The 23,133-nt window shown below is 41.0% G+C and overlaps 1 protein-coding gene across 1 annotated transcript in view; it reads right to left on the bottom strand.

The window, feature by feature from the left end:
- Zc2hc1b (zinc finger C2HC-type containing 1B) overlaps positions 1-23,133 on the bottom strand; it is a 55,644-nt gene that overhangs the window by 23,208 nt on the left and 9,303 nt on the right. Inside the window, exons 4-6 of the mRNA XM_021655772.1 lie at positions 22,550-22,688; positions 6,937-7,076; positions 3,894-4,002 (exon numbers count right to left, since the gene is read on the bottom strand). Coding sequence (XP_021511447.1) covers positions 3,894-4,002; positions 6,937-7,076; positions 22,550-22,688 — 388 coding nt within the window. The remainder of the gene's footprint in view (positions 1-3,893; positions 4,003-6,936; positions 7,077-22,549; positions 22,689-23,133) is intronic.

Here is a 23,133-nt window from a genome sequence, read left to right as displayed (position 1 = left end):
TTTCCTCGGGGTCATCACAGCACAGAAGCTGATATAGCTGTGTTCTTGAGCTGGCAAGAGAAGTTGACAGTGCTGCCCACTGGTTTTGTAAGCATTAAAGACAGGAGACTGGGGTGGCGTGGAGTTCAGCTCCGCCATTTCTAAGAACAGCAGAGGCCAAGCCATGTGTGGTAGGGTTAGGGTCCCTGCAAAAAGGCCCCGGGCAGCCACTATGTGCAGTTGTCAAAGTAAAGTCTAAGTTGCAGTGGAGACATGAGAGCAGTTGAGCTGCCTGGCTCATGCTATGTCTGCTGTGGAGAGCTGAGGCACGGAGTGGGTCTGGCGTTAGAGAGGGCCTGTGTGCTATGCACATGGCACAGCTGGAAAGTAGGAGAATCTAAGCGTTTGGATTTCAGCAAATTTCATCTTGATGCCAGACCCTGAGTTCTAAGATCTGGCATTTGCCCTGTTGGATTTTGAAATTTTGGCTCATCATTCATTGCTTTGCCTGAATACTTTTATTCAGGAATGATGGTGCTCACTCTGTGTCATTGTGTGCTAGAATCATAACCTTTCACTTTCTTTCTTTTTAATTTCATAAGAGAACACTCCTAACGATTGCCTTAAGTCTCAGATGAGAAACCAACTTTGGACTTTTTAAACTTGCAATTGTTAGACTTCTGAAATTCGACTGTGTACTGATTTATGAGATGAACATGAGGCTTAGGTGACAAGGAGTGAAAGGTTATGATCTATAATGATGTTGTGTTTGGGTGTCAAGTTGACAAGAGGTGGCATTTGATGGCTAATTAATTTTCATCTTATGAAATCTAGAATACCTGGGAGATGGACCTTTGGCATACCTCGAAGGTATCATTTTGATAACATTGATTGAAGTGGGAAAGTCCACCTATTTTCATATGTGCGTTATTCCTTAGGCTGGGAAGGCTGAGCTGTATAAAAAGGATAGGGTAAGCTGAGTGTAAGGACTCATAGCTCTCTACTTCTTGGCTGTGGATGGAATGCAGTGAGCTTCCTCAAGCTCCTGCTCCTTCTACTGTGATATATTGATGGATGATAACCTAATAATAATCTAGAATTACTAATAATATAATAACAATGATGATGGTGATTTTGAATTAATTAGAGATAGTCAAACACACTTCTGGGTATGTGTTTGAGGGCATGTGCAGATGGTTACACTAGGGAGAAAGACCCTCCATCTACTTAGGCTGGGGGTTCAAATAATAAGCAAGGACAAAGGAGAAGCCAGCTCAGGAAATGCATACTTTCCTCTATTTCCTGGCCACCCTGGTATATTCTATGCCATGTCCTGAAATGTATATCTTGATACCTCTAAATCATGAGCCAAAACAACTCCTTTCACCTTTAACTCGTTTCTGTTGGGCATTTGATCATCACAGTGATACAGAAGGAAATAATACAGTAATGAATTTAAAATGAGAATGATTTGAGTAGATGTTTCCAAAGACGATCCATTAATGGTCAATAAGCACTATTGACCATAATGCTAAAAGATTTTTTAACATCCTAAATCATTAAAGAAATGCACATTAAAATATCAATGACATATCATGCATTAGGACTGGCCCCCTCCCTGATTTGGTGAAGACATGGAAAAATGGGCCTCTTTCTTGAACAATGTTAGTAGGTAGAAATGTAAGATTGTACAACTGGCAGAAAAAATATCACTGTGGCTTCTTGAAAATGTAAAAACAGAACAATTCTGCTTCTGAGCATTTACCCCAAGAGTTCAAAGCCAGATCTCAGTGAACTGAAAAAAAGAGTCTTGGACATGCTCGTAGAAGCTAAGCTGTGGGTAAAACCCACTGCACACTGATTGATGAGTAGATAAGCAAAATTATCACATACACACACAGAGGAATGTTAAGTCTTAAAAAGTAATGATTATGATAGATGTTGCAATGGCTGGACCTTGAGAACATTACACTAAGTGGAATAATCTAGTCATGAAAGTAGAAATGCTTTGCGAATAACTGGAGTGGCCATGATCAGACAGACAGTGGCTGCAAGAGACTGAAAGAGAAGATAATGCAGAGCTAATGTTTGATGGGTACCCACTTTCAGCTTTACAGAATGAAAGAGCCATCCACCCAGATACTGGGGAGGCTGAGGCAGGAGGATCCCAAATTTCAAGACTACATGGGTTACATGAGTTCAAGCCTAGCCTGAGCTACTTAGTATGCCTCTCAAAATAAGCAGTCCAAAGAGGCAGCGAGATGGCGTGGGAGGCAAAGGTGCTTGCTGTCAAGCCTACTGGCCTGAGTTTCGTCCTGGGACCCACATGGTAAAAGGAGAGAACTGAGTCTTGTAAGCTGTCCTCTGACCCCAGAGGAGTGTCATGGCACCACATAGTCTAAGTAAATGCAATGTAAAAGAAACAAGATCTCAGTGTTAGAACACGAGTGAGCAAGGACCTAGGTTCCTTTCTCAGGAATAAACAGGAAAATAGCAGTAGAGGTAAGTAATGTGGTTGTTCTTATGAAACATGATGAATGCATTTAATACCACTGAGCTGTATATTAAAGTGGTGAGTGTATATAAAAATTGGAAAAAAATGAAAAATGTTTTGTTAGGAAAACACAAATAGTGATGTTGCCAAAACCAAAGCAAAGGCAGGGGAAACCTCTAACAGCTTGGGTTTGTAGGGCTGTGCAGGCGGCTGTAAACTAGTGGCTCTGGGGTTTGTTTGTTTACTTTGTTTCTGTGGCATTTCACCTGCGGTGTGTGTGCACATTTACCGGTGTGGGTGCATGCAGCCACGCATTTATGTGGAAGTCGGGGGGGGGGTCGAGGGTTTATCTCATTCCCTTGAGGCAGAGTCTCCTGAACCCGGAGCTAGACCAGCACCGGGAAGCTCCATCAAGCTAATCGCTTTTCTTCCCCATAGTTGTAGAGTTGAAGGCACGTGGCTCCACACACCGGCTTTTTAGGGGGGATTTGAAGTAGAACCTCAAGCTTGCACAGTAACTGCTCTTGCCCACGGAGCTACTTCTCCAGACCCTCAATTAAGTTTTTAATCTCTTGATAAGCCACTCAAAATAAACAGCAAAACGTCTTCGTTCTACCACTCGGGTTGAGACTGGCTAGTACCTTCAGGATACGACTGCTGTCCAGAAGTGACACTGTGGCTGTGATATAATGCACACTGCCTAAACAGTGCATGATGACAAGTGATATGAAAGTAGGAAGGTCAAGTACTGGGGGCAGGACGGAACATGAGGATGGGGGCCATGGAACTGCGGGAGAGAAGAAGAGGAGAGACATCAGCTAAAACACAGTGCACAAAGCCAAAGGGCAATTTGTTTCTTTGTCGGTTGACTTTATAAAAATGTGTGTTGGGCATAGCGAAGCCAATCTTTCTCGCAGCTTTCTTGGGGTGGAGCGAACAGCAGGTATTTAGTCCAGCTTGCTGGTTACCCGCTATGTGCCTTAGAAAGGTCATGTATCCTCTTTGTGCCTCGGTTTCCATTTCTGTAGGTGGCAGGGTAAACTATGTAGAGGAGCTACAAAGCCAGTACCATGATGGTGGCAATACTTGCTGCCAGTCAGAAGAAATCATTCATTTGTACACCTGACCTGAGAGTTCCCTGAGAGTTGCAGTATTTTCCGTTTGCGCAGACTGGAGAGCGATAGCCATGGATTGCTGCTGCTGTAATCGAACAAGACTTCCTACGTAGTCAGAGTGGTGCAATCCTGATAAGAAATATTCCCTCTCGACAAATAAGGTTCAACTTCAAACTAACCCTCATGCTTTTTGTAGCAGCAGCCCTCGATGCCATCTTAGCATTTACTGACCGTGGGCAGTTCTCCGCCGCAGGATGGCGGCTCTGCCCCAGGACGCGACAGTGCAAGCGCACGCTCCGACTTACGTGAACGAGCCACGGCTTCATTCTTGGTTTCCACAGCCCTGTTCTGCAGTCGGGCTCCCACCGCACTGGGAACCGTTGCTTCTTTTTTAGGACTTGGCTGGGCCTTACCCTACAGATAGAAAGGGGAACAACACCATAACCCTGGGTCCCAAGCACGAGGTAAACCCGCATTCACGCTGACCTTCGCGTGCAGAGGAAGCAGACACACCTTGCGCTTCAGTTAGCCCAGGTCCTAGTCTCCTGCTGGTGCTCTAAGCCACAGTTTGGCTCGGAAACACTCATTCATAAGCAAGCCTTTGGGGTTGGTGGTGGCCTGTTTAGCCTATAAAATCAGTTGTGTGAGGCAAAAGAAATCGTTTAATGTCAATCAGGATACGGTAATGGAATGTTTTGTTTCCCATTACGCTTGAAGGTGGCTTTGCTTTCTGATGAAAAGAGAGAAGAAAAACAAAGATTGACAGGCAGCACATGTTTTAAGCACAGAACTCCAGTATCCCCAGGCCCTTGCTAGTCCTATAGAACAGCTGCCGACTACACAGATGGAAACAAAGCAAGAACCAAAGCCTTTTGAGGAGCCCCTCTTAGACTGTTGTGGCTCTACCTCCAGATATTCTGATATTTAAATAAACTCCTCATCAGTTTGGAAATTACTGTGACAGTATAGCAGGCAGATCACCCATCCTCAGCCAGCTTAAATATTATTGTTGTTGTTGTTATTTTGTGTGTACATTCACTTCTGTGTATGTACACATATTCAACCATGTAGAAGTCAGTTGGGTATCTTTTTCAACTATTTCCTACCTTACTTTTTGAGATGGGGTCTGTAATTGAGCTGTTTTGGTATCTGGCTAGCCAATAAGCTCCCAGGATCTATCTGTTCCTGCCCCCACTGTTGGGATTATAGGCATATGTGGCCATGACTGGCTTTTCTGTACCAGTGATTTGAACTCAGCTCCTCTCACTTGCACAGCAAAAGTCCCCAAAGGCTTATTTTTATTATAGGCCTGTATTGGTCTTTTCTGGTTAGAGGCATGACAGATTTTTTTAAAGCTGATTAAGTTTGAAATAGAAACACATTTTGGCTATGCCATCAACAGCCCTGCAAGCCTGGAGCAAACTCTCCTTTCTTGTTCCATTTCTGAATAAGCTTCCCTATTAGGCAAGGTCCCAGAATGGTGGCATTGGCACTTGGGGAGCAAACACTGCCATTCATACAGACAGTGAGCAATGGAATTCAGGGAGCAAGCAATTTCCCCTCTGCTCCCAGTCACCACTAAGCTCTGGAAAACAAGGAGAGGAATGGGGCCAAGTCCTGGTTACACTCAGGATAGCCAGCTGGCCGTCTTCACAAATAAAAAACACTTTGTTTGCTGCTTCCCTTCACCCCCTTTGGCCCACTAATACTGGCAAGCTCCATGGACTGTATAGAACCATCCGTAGTAATGTCAGTTGTTGGTACTGCTATACGGGGTGGAAGAAGAGCTGAAGTTAAAGTCCTCTCCACACCTAGGTTAAATTCAAGCCTGAAGATGTCATAGTCCTTCAAAATTGTTATTTCCAACCCCCAGCAAGAGAACGGGGCTTTTGGAAGAGAACGGACAGTCAAAGGACCTTCTGGACCAGCACTGGACTCCCAACAACTCAACTAGCTATGCACCATTAATGCCATTTACAGGGGAAGGTAAATCTCAAAGTTTCACCTACACATGATCGACCATGCAATGGGAAATGAAACATGACCACAGAGCCCGGCTCTGATGCTGCCCTCTTCTCCAGGCTCTCAACGGGAAAGACTAAGCCTCTCACCCTGTGCTCAGCACTCCTCAGCAAACCTGCATCCTCTCTCCTGTGCTTCTTCGGGTTTACAGCACCTCTAATCCAAACATGTGTATTCAGAAATGCTCCAAAACCAGAAGCATTTTGACCACCAGCACAGTGTGAAATTTCCCACGCATGACCTCATGCAATGTGTTGCAGCTGAAATACACCGAAAATTTTGGATAAATTGATTTCAGGCTATGTGTCTTAAGTGCATGTGTACATACCAAGTTTGGAAAAACAAAATTACAAAACTCTGAAATAAATTCATGTCTACATTGCTTATGACACATGAAGCCACCAAGAGAAAATAGAACAGAGAGGTCAATACTGCCAGGCATGGGTGGCACAAGTCTTTAATCCCAGCACTCAGAAAGCAGAGGCAGGCAGATTTCTGAGTGTGAGGACAGCCTGGTTTACAGAGCGAGTTTCAGGGCAGCCAGAGCTACAGAGAAAGCCCTGTCTCAAAAAAAAAAAAAAAAAAAAAAAAAAAAAAAAAAAAAAAAAAAATTAAAAAGAAAAAAAGGCCAGAAGCCAGAAGCCAGAAGCCGTGGGAAAAGGGTGGAAAGAAAGTGAGAAAGACAGCTCCATGGGTTCCCAGCAATGTTCCTGTTGCTGCTCCCAGATGCTCAGGCTTCGATGTTCCCATACTTTTGAGCATCTATCTGATCAGTTCTTTTCATCCTCCAATCTTAACTGGCTTGACCCATAACCCCTTTAAATCTGTTTCCTTTTTGTTCCATCTTCTCAATTCCCATCAGCCACTGTGTTTTTGGTTAGGGCCACAGACCATAAACTAGACATGTTGTATATCTCATCTACCCACCCACCCCTCTACAAATCAGAGCCCAAGCCGCGAGGCATCTTGTTGGCAAGATTTCTCCCTCTTAGACCAGTTTCACTGAGTCATAGTTCTTTTCTGAGTGGGTTAGGCTGATAAACACCATTGGATAAGCAGGGTATTAGCATAATGCTACAGTGACATTCTTTATAGACTGAAGTCTTCATCCTGAGAGGCTTCAAACATTTCAGAAATATTTTTTTTCTGCAGCTCTCAAAGGTACGTTGAGCCAGAAGTAGACAACCCCCTTGAAGAGGATTGACAGTGATCACCCTTCTGACCCCTGTACTTCTGAGAATGGATACTTGAGATCCTTGTCAGATCCTACCTGCTTGTCCCAGACATGCAAAGACACAAATCTCACATCTGGGAGAGAGATATTACCTGAGCTCTAGATGCCAGTCTGGCTGCTGTTTGGGCTGGATCAAAGACACGCCGAGAAGACTGATCTTTGCAGAAATTAATATGTCTCTGGGCAGCAGTTTCATTAAACCTCCTCATACAATAAGGACATTGAATATAATCTGGATGTGAATACACCAACAAACCACAATTAACATTTCAAAGACAACTGTGAAACGCAACTATATGAAATGAAAGAAGTTGAATGTAAACTCTACTGCAACATCGGAGAACAAGGTCCGAAACTCTGGTTTGAGACAGCCTAGTCCAAAGGGGAAGCCTAAGTAAAGACATGGCAGGGAATGAAACACTCCTAGGCACTTATTTCAATTAGAAATTTCTCTTTAAAATGTTAGCATAGAAGCATTTAGAGCTTTGTGTACAAGTCCTAACATCACAGCATGCTAGTTTTTTTAACTTTTATTAATTACACTTTATTCACTTTGTATCCCCCCATAAACCCCTCTTTCCTCACCTCCGGATCCCACCTTTCCTCCCCTTTCTTCATGCAGGCCCTTCCCCAAGTCCACTGATAGGGGAGGTCCCCCTCTCCTTCCTTCTGATCTTAGTCTATCAGATCTCATCAGGAGTGGCTGCATTGTCATCCTCTGTGGCCTGGTAAAGCTGCTTCCTCTCCCCCCACCCCAGGAGGAGGTGATCAAAGAGCAGGCCAATCAGTTCATATCAGAGACAGTCCCTCTTCCCATTACTATGGAAGCCACTTGGACACTGAACTGCCATGGGCTGCATCTGTGCAGGGGTTCTAGGTTATCTGCATGCATGGTACTTGGTTGGAGTATGAGACTCTGGAAAGACCCCTGTGTTCAAATTTTCTGGTTTTGTTGCTCTCCTTGTGGAGTTCCTGTCCTCTCCAGATCTTACTATTTCCCACTTCTTTCATAAGATTCCCTGCACTCTGCCCAACAGTTGGCCATAAGTCTCAGCATCTGCTTTGATAGTCTGCAGGGCAGAGCCTTTCAGGGGCCCTCTGCAGCAGGTTCCTAACTTGTTTCTTGTTTTCTTCTTTTTCGGATGTCCATCCTCTTTGCCTTTTGGGATGGGGATTGAGCATTTTAGTCAGGGTCCTCCCTCTTGATTAGTTTCTTTAGATGTACAGATTTTAGTAGGTTTATCTTGTATTATATGTCTATATGAGTGAGTATATACTGTGTGTGTCTTTCTGCTTCTGGGACAGCACACTCAGCATGCTAGTTTTTATGGCAAGAATGTGCATACATGATCCAGAAGAAGCCCAGGAATGGAACTAGTTGAAACAAAAGGTTGCTCAGAGTTAGAGAGAGCTACTATTTAGTTTCAAAATTTGGCTTTTGAGGGGGTGAGGTTGGGCTCCAATACCATAGTGTCATTAGCAACAAAAATGTATTTTGTGGTGGCTAGATTTTTTTCCCCACTTACATGAGGAGGCAAATGACATACTCAGGAAGGGAAAGTACAAAAAAAGATAGGATAAGAGTTGGTAGGGGTTCAGAAATAGAAGAGCAAATGAGGAAGGGTGATGGGAAAGTAGCTTTAGAAGTATTTCCCGGCAGAGCCCAGGCAGCTTCTAGTGACCCTAGATGGTCTGTGATTCTGTATAGCACCTTGTCAAATTTTCTTTCATGTTTTATTATCAGATTCAACTAGCTAGAGAAAGACGTGGGAATGGAGCAAGATCTAAGGTCGTCTTGTAGCATGGAGATTCTCATAAGTAAAGCTGGGTCTGTGCCTATCTTTTCTAAGCACGCAGGGATTAGGGTTAGCTTTGTTCTTGAATTAGGCATCTTTAAGGGATAGCCAAGTAGATATGAGTGACATTAAGATTTTCCTCCAAGAAAGGGTCTGAGCTGTATCACCCTTACACTTAGGATTGAAGTTTACATTATCAAATAGTCAAAATTCCTGCAAGTATAACCTCGTATATAAAGAGAAGTTGTTTTATTTTTTAAGCCCTAGTTTAAGCCCTATCTTTAAGCAGGGCTTAAAGTTTTCTATTTTAACAAATTCCTTCAAAAAAATGAATACTCCTCAAATGTAAAAATTATAAACATTTAGGGATGACCCAGTAGTCATTCCTTTTATTTCCCATTCTGGAAAACGGTACTAACCATCTATTCAATGCCTACTACAGGCCATGCATTGCTTTCTATATGGAGAGGCAATGTTCTGCAATCAAGGAATATGTATTTAAATGCAGAAACAAAAAATAAGAATTTCACACAGTGATGAATGGCCCTAAATATAGAACTCTGGGAAGCACTAAGAAATGATGACGAGCTTAGTTCTGGAGCCTGCCTGACTGGTTTGAGCCCAAGTTCTTAGCTTGCTATGTGTATGAACTTGGACAAGTTGCTCAACTTACATAGGTCCCATCTCCATATCGCCTGTTTCATCAGGTTGTTGTGAAAGTTAACAGATAATCCACACAAGGGCTTGGCACAGCGGGAAGGGTGGGACATACGAGAATGTTATAAATGCTGGCTCTTGCTGTGTGGAAACAGGTCCAGCAAGCATGATTCCAACTCCTAAACAAGAGGGCAAAAGCTTAGAGACCAGAATGCACCAACATCATTCAGAACTCCTTTACAATGCTATAGAAAAACCACCTAGAAGTGAGCATTCAGCATGGCTATTATTTCTTGTTTTCTCAAGTCTTAGAGCAGACACACCACTTCTTAGGTTGGTTGAAGACAATGAGTTGGCTTGTTGAGCCAAATTCCATTTATCCATCTATTCAGTGCTACTCTTTCCGTGCGCTTCTCGCTGCATGCCGCTGTGGAGGCAACAATACTTGAATATATCTCTGTTCCAACCACGGTCTCTGAGATAATGAGGCAAACACACTTCCAATTGGTAACGGAGCATTAGATCCCCTGAGATCCCTAGGAGGAACAAGAAGCCTGAGCACGGGAGAAGTGAGAGAAAGTACAAGTGGGAGAAGGTCCTGTGGCTGAGGAGTTGGGGCTGCTGTTTGCATTCAGATGCTGAACCATCCGAACATAGAGTGCCAGAGGTTCTATCCTAGTCTCAAAGTGAGTAATCTTTTCCCTTTATTATGAGCTCAGAAAAATTACTATGTTCTATTTCTTTCTATTGAAAATAATTTCAAAGACTAATCATTGTACCATCAATAGTGAGTTCAAAAATTGGACTATAAAAGGAGTTTTTTAGGAAAGATGATGTCCAGGCCTGAAATAAAATTAAAGTAGATCAATAAATGGGACCTCATGAAACTGAAAAGCTTCTGTAAAGCAAAGGACACCATCATCAAAACAAAACGACTGCCTACAGATTGGGAAAGAATCTCCACCAACCCTATATCTGACAGAGGGCTAATATCCAGTATATAAAAACTAAAGAAGCTGAAAAGCAGCAAACCAAGTAATCCAATTAAAAAGTGGGGAACAGAGCTAAACAGAGAATTCTATGTAGAGGAATATAGAACGGCAGAGAAACACTTAAAGAAATGCTCAACCTCATTAGCCATTAGAGAAATGCAAATCAAAATGACCCTGAGATTTCACCTTACACCCATCAGAATGGCCAAGATGAAAAACTCAAGTGACAACACATGTTGGAGAGGTTGTGGAGAAAGGGGAACCCTCCTCCACTGCTGGTGGGAATGTAAACTTGTACAACCACTCTGGAAATCAATTTGGCGCTTTCTCAGACAACTAGGAATAGCACTTCCTCAAGATCCAGCCATACCACTCCTAGGCATATATCCAAAAGAGACTCAAGCACACAATAAGGACATTTGCTCAACCATGTTTGTATCAGCCTTATTTGTAATAGCCAGAAGCTGGAAACAGCCCAGATGCCCCTCAACTGAAGAATGGATGCAGAAACTGTGGTACATCTACACAATGGAGTATTACTCTGCAATGAAAAATAAGAAAATCATGAAATTTGCAGGTAAATGGTGGGACCTGGAAAGGATCATCCTGAGTGAGCTGTCCCAGAAGCAGAAAGACACACACGGTATATACTCACTGATATAGACATATAATACAAGATAAACCTACTAAAATCTGTACATCTAAAGAAACTAATCAAGAGGGAGGACCCTGACTAAAATGCTCAATCCCCATCCCGAAAGGCAAAGAGGATGGACGTCAGAAGAAAAAGAAAACAGGAAATAACCTAGGAACCTGCCACAGAGGGCCCCTGAAAGGCTCTGCCCTGCAGACTATCAAAGCAGATGCTGAGACTTATGGCCAACTGTTGGGCAGAGTGCAGGGAATCTTATGAAAGAAGTGGGAAATAGTAAGATCTGGAGAGGACAGGAACTCCACAAGGAGAGCAACAAAACCAGAAAATTTGAACACAGGGGTCTTTCCAGAGTCTCATACTCCAACCAAGTACCATGCATGCAGATAACCTAGAACCCCTGCACAGATGCAGCCCATGGCAGTTTAGTGTCTAAGTGGGTTACATAGTAATGGGAAGAGGGACTGCCTCTGACATAATCTGATTGGCCTGCTCTTTGATCACCTCCCCGAGGGGAGAGCAGCCTTACCAGGCCACAGAGGATGACAATGCAGCCACTCCTGATGTGATCTGATAGACTAAGATCAGAAGGAAGGAGAGGAGGACCTCCCCATCAGTGGACTTGGGGAGGGGCATGTGTGAAGAAGGGGGAGGGAGGGTGGAATTGGGAGGGGAGGAGGGAGGAGCTTAGGGAGGGAATACAAAGTGAATAAAGTGTAATTAATAAAAAAAATTTAAAGTAGAAGAACAAAAATATTTTAAATACAAAAATTACATAAAGATCCTTATGCAGCCTTTGAGATTCTGACCACTATACCACAGAATGACCCCAATCCTAAGTATTATATATCATTGCTCGTGTATAATATTGCAATGATCTGGAGATATGGATATTTAGCAGAAAGCCAGTAAGAACTAGAATAAATAACATGCAACTCATGAAAACTGAGTCATAAAAATGGTGAATCATGCTGACAAGGAAAAGGCAATCACTTGCAAACTCATGCATATTAGGTCATATTAGATATAAAAATCTCTTTGTATGTGCATATAAATTTTTTAGTACATAAGCCTAAGAATTCAGGCTAATATAAAATCCTTGCACAAGCAATGGAACCAAGCTGCGATGAAATATGCTATTGTGAAGTACTGTTAAGTACATAGTAAGGAATTTAATTATAAAATTTGTATTTTAGCATAAAAATCCAAAAGGAAGAAAATCAATCAAGTGTGTGATGCAAAGGGAATTATTCTTTTTTGAGAAATAATAACCCTGTAATTTTAGAGCCCACAGGGTAAGGAAAGGCAAGAAGCACATCTGACACGGCTTCATGTCACTAAGCACGTGTAAGGCAGCCATCATCATGCAGCTTCTGATGTTAGAATGAAGCTGTTTCTCATCTGATGTGTGCTTTGTTCTGTGGGGATGACTGAGATGGTACACGGCTTATCTTGCCAGTATCATAAACTGAGTGTGATACAAATGTTGTGTGATTCTACATGCTAGTAATCCCAATCCTATGGGTGTGGAGGCAGGAGGATTTCTGGGGCTCACAGGCCAGCAAGTCTAATCTAATCAGCAAGCTCCTGCTTAATGAAGACTCTCAACAGAGGTGGGTAGTATTCCAGAGGACAACACACGAGCTTATTCTCTGTCTTCCACACCCACATGCACATCCACAAGCACTCGTGCATCTGCATGCCCACACAAACACACATCACATAAAAAGAAATGTTTTGTTCTCTGATACTTGTTACTAACCTGGTAGACAGATCATTGCATTAAACATATTAAGATGATACATTATTTTAAGCTGCATTTTCATTAGTATGCAGCAAAATAAAGCAATTATTATTTTCTGGTATAAGCACATGATTTGAGTTTTAAGAGGTATTTATTGCATGATCACACTGTGGCTTGTTTTCAGACTTTTTCAAGTGAAGTTTGTGGCAGGATAACTTACATAATAAAGTGAATTTATTTCAAGTGGGCAGTTCTGTAGATCTTGATAAATGCATACATTTATATAACTGTTCCAATTAAAATGTAGAGCATGTAACCCCCAAATTTTCTCATACCCCAATTCAGACACAGTTCTCCAGATGCAGCCTCAGTCAAATCAGTGATCTAGTTCCCTGTTGCTATAGACATGTTTTACTCACTCTGTAATTTTGATAATGGATTATCCATCGTGCTACACATACAATGGTACTGTTGAGCAGATTTCTTTTGTACATATTTCACTGCTTGTTTTCCTTCGTGCTGGTTGATGGACATTTTCAGTTCTTCCCAGTTTATGTGATATAGATAAATGTGACTAGAAGACATTCTGGATAAATTTTAATTCTTTCTCCAAATGTCTGGAGGTAGGATTGCTGAATATGCTTAAGAAAACAGAACAGAAGGACTGCATCATTTTATCCTTTCAGTCAGCAGTATATGTGACAGATAGGTGCTACACATTTCAGCTAATGGCCGTGTTGTCAGGGTTCAAGTTTAGTGTTAGGCTAGATTTTGTCAACTTGACACAAACTAGGAACATCTGAGAAAAGGAACTTTAAATCCCTGTATCAGTTTGGCCTGTAGGAAAGTCTGTGGGCAATTTTTTTTTTTTAAAATTCATGATTGCTATGAGAGTGGGTGATGCCACTTCTACAGGTGGTCCTGGGTTGCATAAAAAAGCAAGCTGATTGACCTGTGGGGGTCAGGCAGGTATCAGCACTCTGCGGTTCTGATTCAGTTCCTGCCTTGGTTCCTTGTCTTCATTCCTGTCCTGACTTCTTCCAGCAATGATGGACTGTGATTGTAATGTGTTAGCCAAATAAATCCTTTCCTCAAGTTTGTCCTGATTAGTATTTATTTTTCAGCAATAGAATACAAAGCAGAACAAAAATTACTACAATAGACTGGGCTGTTGCTGTGACAGACCTAATGGTGTTGTTTTGGGAAGGACTGTGAAAATGTTTGGAACTTTAAGCTGGAAAATTCATTGAGTGTTTAAAGTTTAGTGGCTGTTCTGTAGGAGTCTGGAAGAGAAACTCAGACAAATGGACACCTGACTTGTGAAGATTCACAGGGAGCAGACTATTGGGGCTATTGATGTGGAATGTTTAAATTAAGAATCTGTGGTTCTGGTCATCTGGAGCAAAAGAATAAGCTTGTGATTAGCAAGAGACCAGCACCACTGAAGTGAAACATTTGCTTTACTGGCACAATTGATACTGGTTAATTAGGGCTGAGAAATCAGTTGTCATTAGGAAGAGACTAACATCACTGAGGTGAAATCTTTTGGGAAGAATTTTCTCAGGTCAGCACACAGAAGGTGTGGTCCAGAAGGGGACAAAGCTGCATCTCAAGATGGCAGCTGAATTTGGTAATGTATAAGAGTCTCCTACACGGTACTTTTTGACAGCATGGAAACTGCAGGGTTGAAGGGGAGTGTCATGGACAGAAGCTGAGGCTTGGCACTGAGAACTCAGGAGAGGTCACTGGTGAGGGTACAACCTCACTTGCAGTGGAGACCCCAGTATATTGAAGATGCCGGGGCTGTGGACTGCCACAGCAAACAGGTAGGTGTGGAGTGGAGCCTGTCTATCCCTCAAACACACTGTGTGTGCTGTGGATGGCAGAGCTAGAGAAGCGGAACTGCTCACGCCCTTTGAAGTCCAAAAGAAAATGAGTGAGTTCCAGATGTCGGACATTGACTTTTTACAGTTATATTTTGTTTTGCTTGGATCTGATTGTGATTCTGCCCTGCTTCTTCCCTCTTGGAATTATAAAGTGTGTTATTTTGAATTTTACAGGATCCATAGTTATGAGACTGGATATTTTTTAAAAGACTGAAGTTTTACTATGTTTCACATTGTGATATAAACATGAGATTTTAGAATAAGCAAGAAAGGAAAAATTATGGATTAATAATAATGTTTTTATATGTCAAGTTGACAAGAGTTAATTGCACTGTTTTTTGTTTTGTTTGTTTATTGTCAACTTGGTGCAAGTTAGGGACATCATGGAAGAGAAAATGCCTCCATCAGATTGGCCTGTAGGCAAATCTACAGGGGCATTTTCTTGATTAATGTGGGATTAACATAGTAGGGCCCAGCGCAATGTGGGTGGTCCCACCCCTGGGACAGGTAGTTCTGGATTGTAATTTTAAAAAGCAGGCTGAATGAGCCATTGGGAACAAGCTAGGGAGCTTCTCTGGGGTTTCTGCTGCAGCCGTGCATCTGGCTTCCTTCTGGAGCCCCGCCCAGGCTTCCCTCAACGATCTGAAATCTGTAAGGCGTAACAGCCCTTTCCTCCCCGCCACATTTCCTTTGCTCATCGCGTTTATCATGGCAGCAGATAGCAAACTAGAAGAGTAAGTCGTGGCATTTCATTGCAGCCTTAATTTGCACAGGGAAAATAGTGTTAAGTAAACTTTCATGTGCTTGCCAGCACTTCTCATCTTTTTATGGCAAATTGCAAGTGTTCTTTATACAGTCCTAGTGTGAGCCTTCTGGGCCGTGGTGGTGCATGCCTTTGAAGTCCAGGCTTGAACCTGGCACCTCTCCCTGCCTCAGTCCTGAGATTACACGCATGTGTCGTCACACCCAGTTTACCAATCTCTTTCAGCCTTAGTAATCTTTGTTGACCACATTTTATTCACCTTCTCTAATTTTAATAGTTATTTTACGTAGCTCAAGGATCTATTTTGAATTGTTATATAAAGTATAAGAAATGTTTTCAAATTGTAACTAGTTTTCCCAGCAATATTTGTTAATAAGACTACTCGTTCCTTCAGTTAACTATCTTGGTATTTTGTCTTGGGGTTCCTACTGCCGTGATGAAACACCATGACCAAGAGTAAGATGGGGAGAAAAGGGTTTATTTGGCTTATACTTCCACATCACTTTCATCATCAAAGGCAATCAGGGCAAGAACTCCGACAGCGCAAGAACTTGGAGGCAGGAGCTGATGCAGAGGCTGTGGAGATGCCAGTTATTTGCCTGCTCCTCACACCTTGCTCAGCTTGCTTTCTTATAGAACCCAGAACCACCAGCTCAGGTGTGGCCCTACCACAATAGACTGACCCTTCCATATCAATTGCTAATTAAGAAAATGCATTATGAGTTGAGCATAGTGGCCCACATGTTTAATCGCAGCACTGGTGAGGCAGAGGCAGGCAGATCTCTGGGAGTTTGAGGCTAACCTGGTCTACATAGTGAGTTTTGGCACAGCTAAAACTATATGGTGAGACCCTTTCTCAGACAAAAACAACAAAAAATGTACTACAGGCTTGCCTATAACCCAGTCTTATGGAGGCATTTTTTCAACTGACTTTCCTTTTTCTTGGATGGCTTTAGCTTATATCAAGCTTAGCCAGAGCATACCTTAAAAGCAAACCAACTATGCTTAGGGGTGGTTCTACAGCCAGAGACCATTTTCTTTTCAGTTGGTCTTGTAGCATCATACTGTCCTAACTGCTACACTTATCCCAAGTCCTGATACTAAGAGAGCTTAAGTCCTTTGTTTTGTATGTTTCCCTCAAAACTGGCTTGCCTATTCCAGATCTGTCCAAGTTGCACATGCTTTTAGAGTCAGCTGGTCACCGCCTACTTGGCAAAGAAGGGTTGCAGTTATTTTTATTGGAATTAAATTGAAACCATAGAGAAATGTGAGTACACTTAACATCACAACACGCTACCGAGTCTCGTAGGCTATGGAAATGGTAAAGTTTCTACGAACTTTGGCCTCTCTAACTCCTCGAAGCAGTGTACCGGTTTTCAGTTTCCATTTCTGTGCATATTTTGTCAACTATATCTTTAGTGTTTAACAGTTTTATGTTACTGTAAGTATTGTTAATTTCATATTTAACTGTTTCTGCTTCATCCACAGAAGTACAGAACATATTGGATTTGTTCTAGTTCTAGAAGCTTCCTAGAGTTGTCTGTGTTTCCTCGTTAGTGACGAAGTTTGTGATTCAGATAACTTTACTTCTAAAGCTCAGTCGTCATGTTAGATATTACATATGTGTGTGTGCTATATCATCATATGTTGATTTTTGTCTTATTGCACTGGGTTTACCAGAAATGGACAGAATGGACATTCTTTCTTTTTCCCCCTCTGAGCTTAGTTGAAAGTGTTCAGTTTGTCCCCACTGAGTATGATGAGAAATGGAGATTTGTCAAGGATTCCCTTTGTGGGAGAAATGATCTCTTATTTTCCTATTGCTGAGAGAGGTTTTTTTTTTTTTTTATATGTACAGTGTTACATACTGTAAACCATTTTTGCTCTTTTGAGGTGATCAAATGCTTTAAAAATATTTTATGAATACAATAAATTACATTTATTATTTTCCTTCTATTTAATTTGCTTTTATTTTAACTTGAGAAGCAAAACTTTATCATCATAGATGAGACCCCCATATATTTGATGTTTTTGTTATCATTCACTTAAAATATTTTCTAATTCAATGTGTGATTTGTTCTTAGATTCATGGGCTGTTTAGAAATCACTTGCTAGTTCTAAATACTTGGAATTTTTTCAGATATATTTTTTCATTTCTATTTTAATTTTATTATGGTCAGAGAATATATTTTCTGTAGGATTGCAATTCTTTCAAGATTTCTGAAGTCGATGTTACAGTCCTGGATATAGTGCTCCCTGTGTACTTGAAAGCAGTGTGGATTCTGCTCTGCCTGAGTTCCCTGGCAGGTTAGCTGATACAGCTGCTCAGATTTTCTGTAGCTCTACTGATTTTCCTGTGGGTCTGTTTGTTAGTTATTATGATAGAAACGACAAAGCACCTGAACATAATAAAACTGTGATTTGTCTTCTTCCAGTTTACCAGGCTTTGTTTCACGTTCTTGGAAGCACGTGCACATAGTTTTTATTATTTTATTTTATTTTATTATTTTATTTATGACTGTCTCTTTTGAATCATCTCTGTTAACACTTACCTTGAAGTTCGCTTTGCCTGTTGCTAAGCAGGCTATTCTGGTTCTATGGTTATTGCTTGCCTTTCTTCATGCCTTCGGTTTTTTCCTTAAAGTGTGTTTCTTGTGAAAAGCATACTGTTGGCTCTTGCTTTATTACCTAGCCTGACAGTGTCTGTCTTTCATCAGAATAGTATATGCCATTAATATGCAATTTTCCAACCTGCACATTGCTATTTGTCTTTTTCCTGTATGTTTTCTGCTGCCAACCCCATTTTTCATACCTGATAAAGTCTACCAGGTGTACCTCTGTATTCTTGAATGATCCCTGTAGCAAACCCCAATGCATTTTTTACATGATATTACATCTATTCTTGTGTAAAAGCCTGGAAAATAGATCTAATTTCCCCATTCAACTTTGTGCCATTGTTTCACACATTTCATTTCACGTGTCAGAATCCTCCCAAGAATGCCATTATTTTTGCTTGAAACAGTGACATAAAAAACAGTGGTGGCACTGCACTCAGTGGAGACAAGATGAGAACACCCCACCTTGCCACCCATATTTAACAAGTATTGAAAGTACTAGACAGAATTTAGGCATGAAAGGGAAAAAAAAGACATATAAGAAGAAAAGGGAGAATAATATCTATTTGCAGGTGACATATATGCAGAATGCTAATGAGTCCGCAGAAGCAGGGCTAGCGCAAATAAATCAATCCAGCAAAGTTACAGGATACATATTTGCTATATCAAAACTAAGCTTCATTTTTATATTCAAACAATGAATCATGAATAAAGCAAAAATTTCCATTTTCTATAAAATTAAAATGGATATAAAAACAACATGAATAAATTTAAGTGAGAAAGCGAAAGATTATACACAGAAAAATGGTGAAAGAAGGAAACATAGATAAATATAAAGTCATTTTGTATGTGTGTCCACACACTGGAAAACAATATTGTTAAAAAACAATGCTAACCAAAGTCATCTACAGGTTTAGTGAAATTCCTGTTAAAATTCCAAAGTAGATTTAAAATATTATTTCTTTAATTTTTTCTGTGTACATGTATATGTCTGGTGGTTTGAATAAGAATGGCCCCTATAGGCTCAGATATTTGAATGCTTGGTTTTCTGTGGATAAAATTGTTTGGGAAAAATTAGGAAGTGTGGCCTTGTTACAGGAGGTGTGTTGCTGGGGGTTGGCTTTGAGGTTTCAAAAGCCCATGCCATTCCCAATTATCTTTCTTTCCTCATGTCTGTGGGTTAATATATAAGCTCTCAGCTATTATTCCAGTGTCATGCCTGCCTAATTGCTGCCCTGCTCCCTGTTTTGATGGTCATGGACTCTATCTCTGAAACTGTAAGCACCAATAAACTCTTTCTTCCTTAAATTGCCTTGTTCTTGTCTTATCATAATAGAACATAACCAAGACAGTCTGCCTGTCTGTGTGCACATCATGTGAGGGCAGGAGCCTGTGGAGGTTAGAAGAAGGCATCTAGAATTGGAGCTAGAGAGTATCATGAGCCACCGTGTAGGTGCTGGGTACTGAACCTGGGTGCTCTGCAAGAACAATAAGCCCCCTTATCTGCTGAGCCATCTCTTCAGCCCCCAAAGTCACATTTTTGTAGAAATAGGGGGAAAAATACTAAAATTTATCTGAAAAGTCAGAGGGCCCCAAACATCCCAAACAACTTTCTCTATATGGAACCTTCACAGTTTTGTTTTTTTTTTCCAAGACTTACTTTAATCCTATGGTAATCAAAATCGAGTTGTCCTGGCATAAAGACAGATAGAGATGAGTGGCACAGAATAGAGAGATTGATCCTTCAAATTACAGTTACTTGACTTTAAAAACTTTTAAAATGCTTTGTTTGTGTGTATGTGTCTGTGTGTGGGAGCATGTGAGAGTCTCCTTCTACCACAGGAGTCCTAGAGATAGAATAAAGTTGTCAAGCTTACCGGCAAGTGCCACTTTGCTGGGCCTTACATTACTTTTCATCAGATTAATGATACTGTGTAAGAATGGAGGAATGGCCTTTTTAAAATTTTATTTATTTTTTTATTGCTGTAAATTCATTGTACAAAGTGTTAGGTTTCATGATAACAATTTTGACCAATTGTATCATGTATGTCAGTGGTTCTCAACCTTCTAATTCTGTCACACAGTTCTATATTAATGCTTTAATACAATTCCTCATGTTGTGGGTGACTCTCAACCATGAAATAATCTTTGTTGCTCCTTTATAATTGTAATTTTGCTACTGTTATGAATTGTAAGGTAAATATCTGACATCTGATATGCTACCCTCAAAACTGTCATAATCCACAGGTTGAGAACCACTGATGTATGTCCTATATGCTCCCCACATTTGCTTCTTGTCATCCTCATGGATGGTCTTTTCAACAAATGGAGCTGAGCAAACTGGCTATCAGTGTTCAAAGGAGTAAGACTGAAGCCTAACCTTTTCATTACACACAAATGTTAACTTGAAATAGACCAGCCACCTAACAAATAAATCCTAGAACTTTAGAATAAGTAACACAAAGAGCTAGACAGGCTAGTGCATGACAGTCATCCCAACAAGTGGGAGGTGGAGGGAGGAAGATCAAGAACCCAGAGCCATCCTTCACCACACAGCAAACAGGTCAGTCTGAGCTACATGAGGTCGTTTCCCTAAACCAAAACGTCTTCAGGGGATAAATGTTGGCAATATATTTGGCAGTGATATTTTTGGCTATAACATGAAAAAGTATAGAGAACAAAAGAAAAAGTAGTACAAAATTTAAAATTTTGTGTTTTAACTAAAGGCTATTAGTACAATCCAAAGGCAATACACAACAGAAGAAAAAAATATTTGCAACTTCCACATTGGACAAGAGATTAAAATTAATCTAACTGAGCATAATGCTCTAACCTCCAACTTATAGAAAGATGGCCTAGAGAGACAAGTTAAACATTAATCTGACTGAACAAGCAGACAAACACAGAACAGTATTATAAAAGTTAAATGGTTGGGCAAAGGTGTAGCAGAAAATTGAGAAATGTCTGGAAAGACAACAGAAAGCAACGTTTGAACTTTGATTAGATTCTGGATTCTGGCTGGGTGGGGGTGTGGGTAAAACCTTTAAAAACATTCTTCAAATAACTTGGAAAACATGAGCCTGTGTTTTTGCTTAAGCGATGAATTACTGGTATGACCAAGGATAAAGTATTGATATCTAAAACTTCAGTTTTAAAGACTTCTTCCAGGGTCATTACAATGGCTCCATGAGCAAAGGTGCCTGCACCAAGCACCAAGCCTGGCAACCTGGTTTGATCTCTTGAACCCTCAACAGTGGAAAGAAATGACTTCTATAAGTTGTTCTCTGATCTTCAAGTGTGTGTGTGGTATGTGACCCAATATAACACAGAGAAACAGACAGACAGACAGACAGGGGAAGAGGGAGGTAGGCAGACACAGACAGAGACACAAAGAGAGAGATCAAGACAGAGAAAGAGAGATACAGACAGCACAGCATAGCACAGACAGACAGTGACAGAGAGACAGAATCCTCAGACTTCAGAAGGTTTGCAAATTATTATTGTCCTATTCTGTCCTCTTTCTTATAAAAGATATCATCCACTACAACCAAGTAGGCTTCATCCCAGGCATGCAGGAGTGGTTCAATATACGGAAGTCCATTAATGTGATCCACCACATAAACAAACTGAAGGAGAAAAACCACATGATCATCTCCTTAGATGCTGAAAAGGCATTTGATGAAGTCCAACATCCATTCCTGTTTAAAGTCTTGGAGAGATCAGGGATACATGGCACATACCTGAACATAGTAAAGGCAATATACAGCAAGCCTATAGCCAACATCAAACTCAATGGAGAGAAACTTAAATCATTCCCACTGAAATCAGGGACAAGGCAAGGCTGCCCACTCTCTCCATATCTCTTCAACATTGTTCTTGAAGTCCTTGCTAGAGCAATAAGACAACTGAAGGAGATCAAGGGGATACAAATTGGAAAGGAAGAAGTCAAAGTATCACTATTTGCAGATGATATGATAGTATACCTGGAGTGACCCCAAAAATTCTACCAGGGAACTCCTATAGCTGATTAACACCTTCAGCAAAGTGGCTGGATACAAAATTAACTCAAAAAAATCAGTATCCCTCCTGTATACAAAAGACCAAAGGGCTGAGAAAGAAATTAGGGAAACAACACCCTTCACAATAGCCACAAAGGACATAAAGTACCTTGGTGTGAACCTAACCAAGCAAGTCAAAGACTTGTATGAAAACTTTCAAAACACAAAGCTTGGGTAAGAAAGCTGTGAAGCCATTTAAACTGTGCATCTTCAAATGCTTAACTCTATAAGATCAGCACTGGCAAACAAAGGTTGCTGATCCTAGGAATCAGTGTACAGTTTCCAGTTTCTCAGCCACAGTGCAAATGATGTGCCCCTTAGGTATGTGCTGACCCTACCAGGTATGATTACATCTCCTGATGGAGTCTCATGATGGAGCAGACAGGAGGGAACATACAAGCTTTGTGAACTGGAAGAAAAGGGTAATGTGTACTGCATGTATTTAGTATAATGGATAAAATTACATCTTCGTCACTGTTACTGTCATTTTATATGGCTAAAAGTCAATCCTGAACTCAAAAGCAAGCCAAGTGGCCACACACCTGGGTTGATGGTTGGAGGGGGAGGAGGTGGAAGGGGCCGGCCTTCTTTAATGGCTAGAGTGCATTCTTTTGCCAATCGGATGGCATTGATGAACTCATTATGTTGCTGTCTCCAGTTAGATTTCCTCACGGGCTGAGCCTGTAAAAAACAAAACCTAAGTAACATTTACTAGCCTAGACTACATACCAATCAACTGATTTTTTTAAAAAAATAAGTAGGTTTTGAATTTATAGCAAATGGGACCATGTAAGTTCTAGAGACAGAAAAATCTCCCCTCCCCCCCCAAAAAAAACACCCTAATTTTAAAAGTTTGGAAGCTACAGCTATAACATTCACAAGTTACAACAGTGACAAAAGAACATAAAATAAAAATCAAAGAAAAAAATGAAACCATAGAACTTTAGAAAAAAAAAAACAAAACAGGTGCAAGATTAAAGGTTGCTTTTTTAAAATTTTGTTTGAAAATTGCATTTTTATTTATTTACTTTTGGGTGTGGCTACGTATAGACCACAGCACATGTGGCGGCAGAAGACAGCTCTCAGGGTCAGCTCTCTCCCTCCAGCCCATGGCTGCCTGGGGCTG

The sequence above is a fragment of the Meriones unguiculatus genome, chromosome 3 (genome assembly GCF_030254825.1).
Source record: "Meriones unguiculatus strain TT.TT164.6M chromosome 3, Bangor_MerUng_6.1, whole genome shotgun sequence".
Taxonomy (NCBI): Eukaryota; Metazoa; Chordata; class Mammalia; order Rodentia; family Muridae; genus Meriones; species Meriones unguiculatus.
The sequence above is the reverse complement of the archived record's forward strand: the minus strand, read 5'-3'. Positions and strand labels throughout refer to the sequence as shown.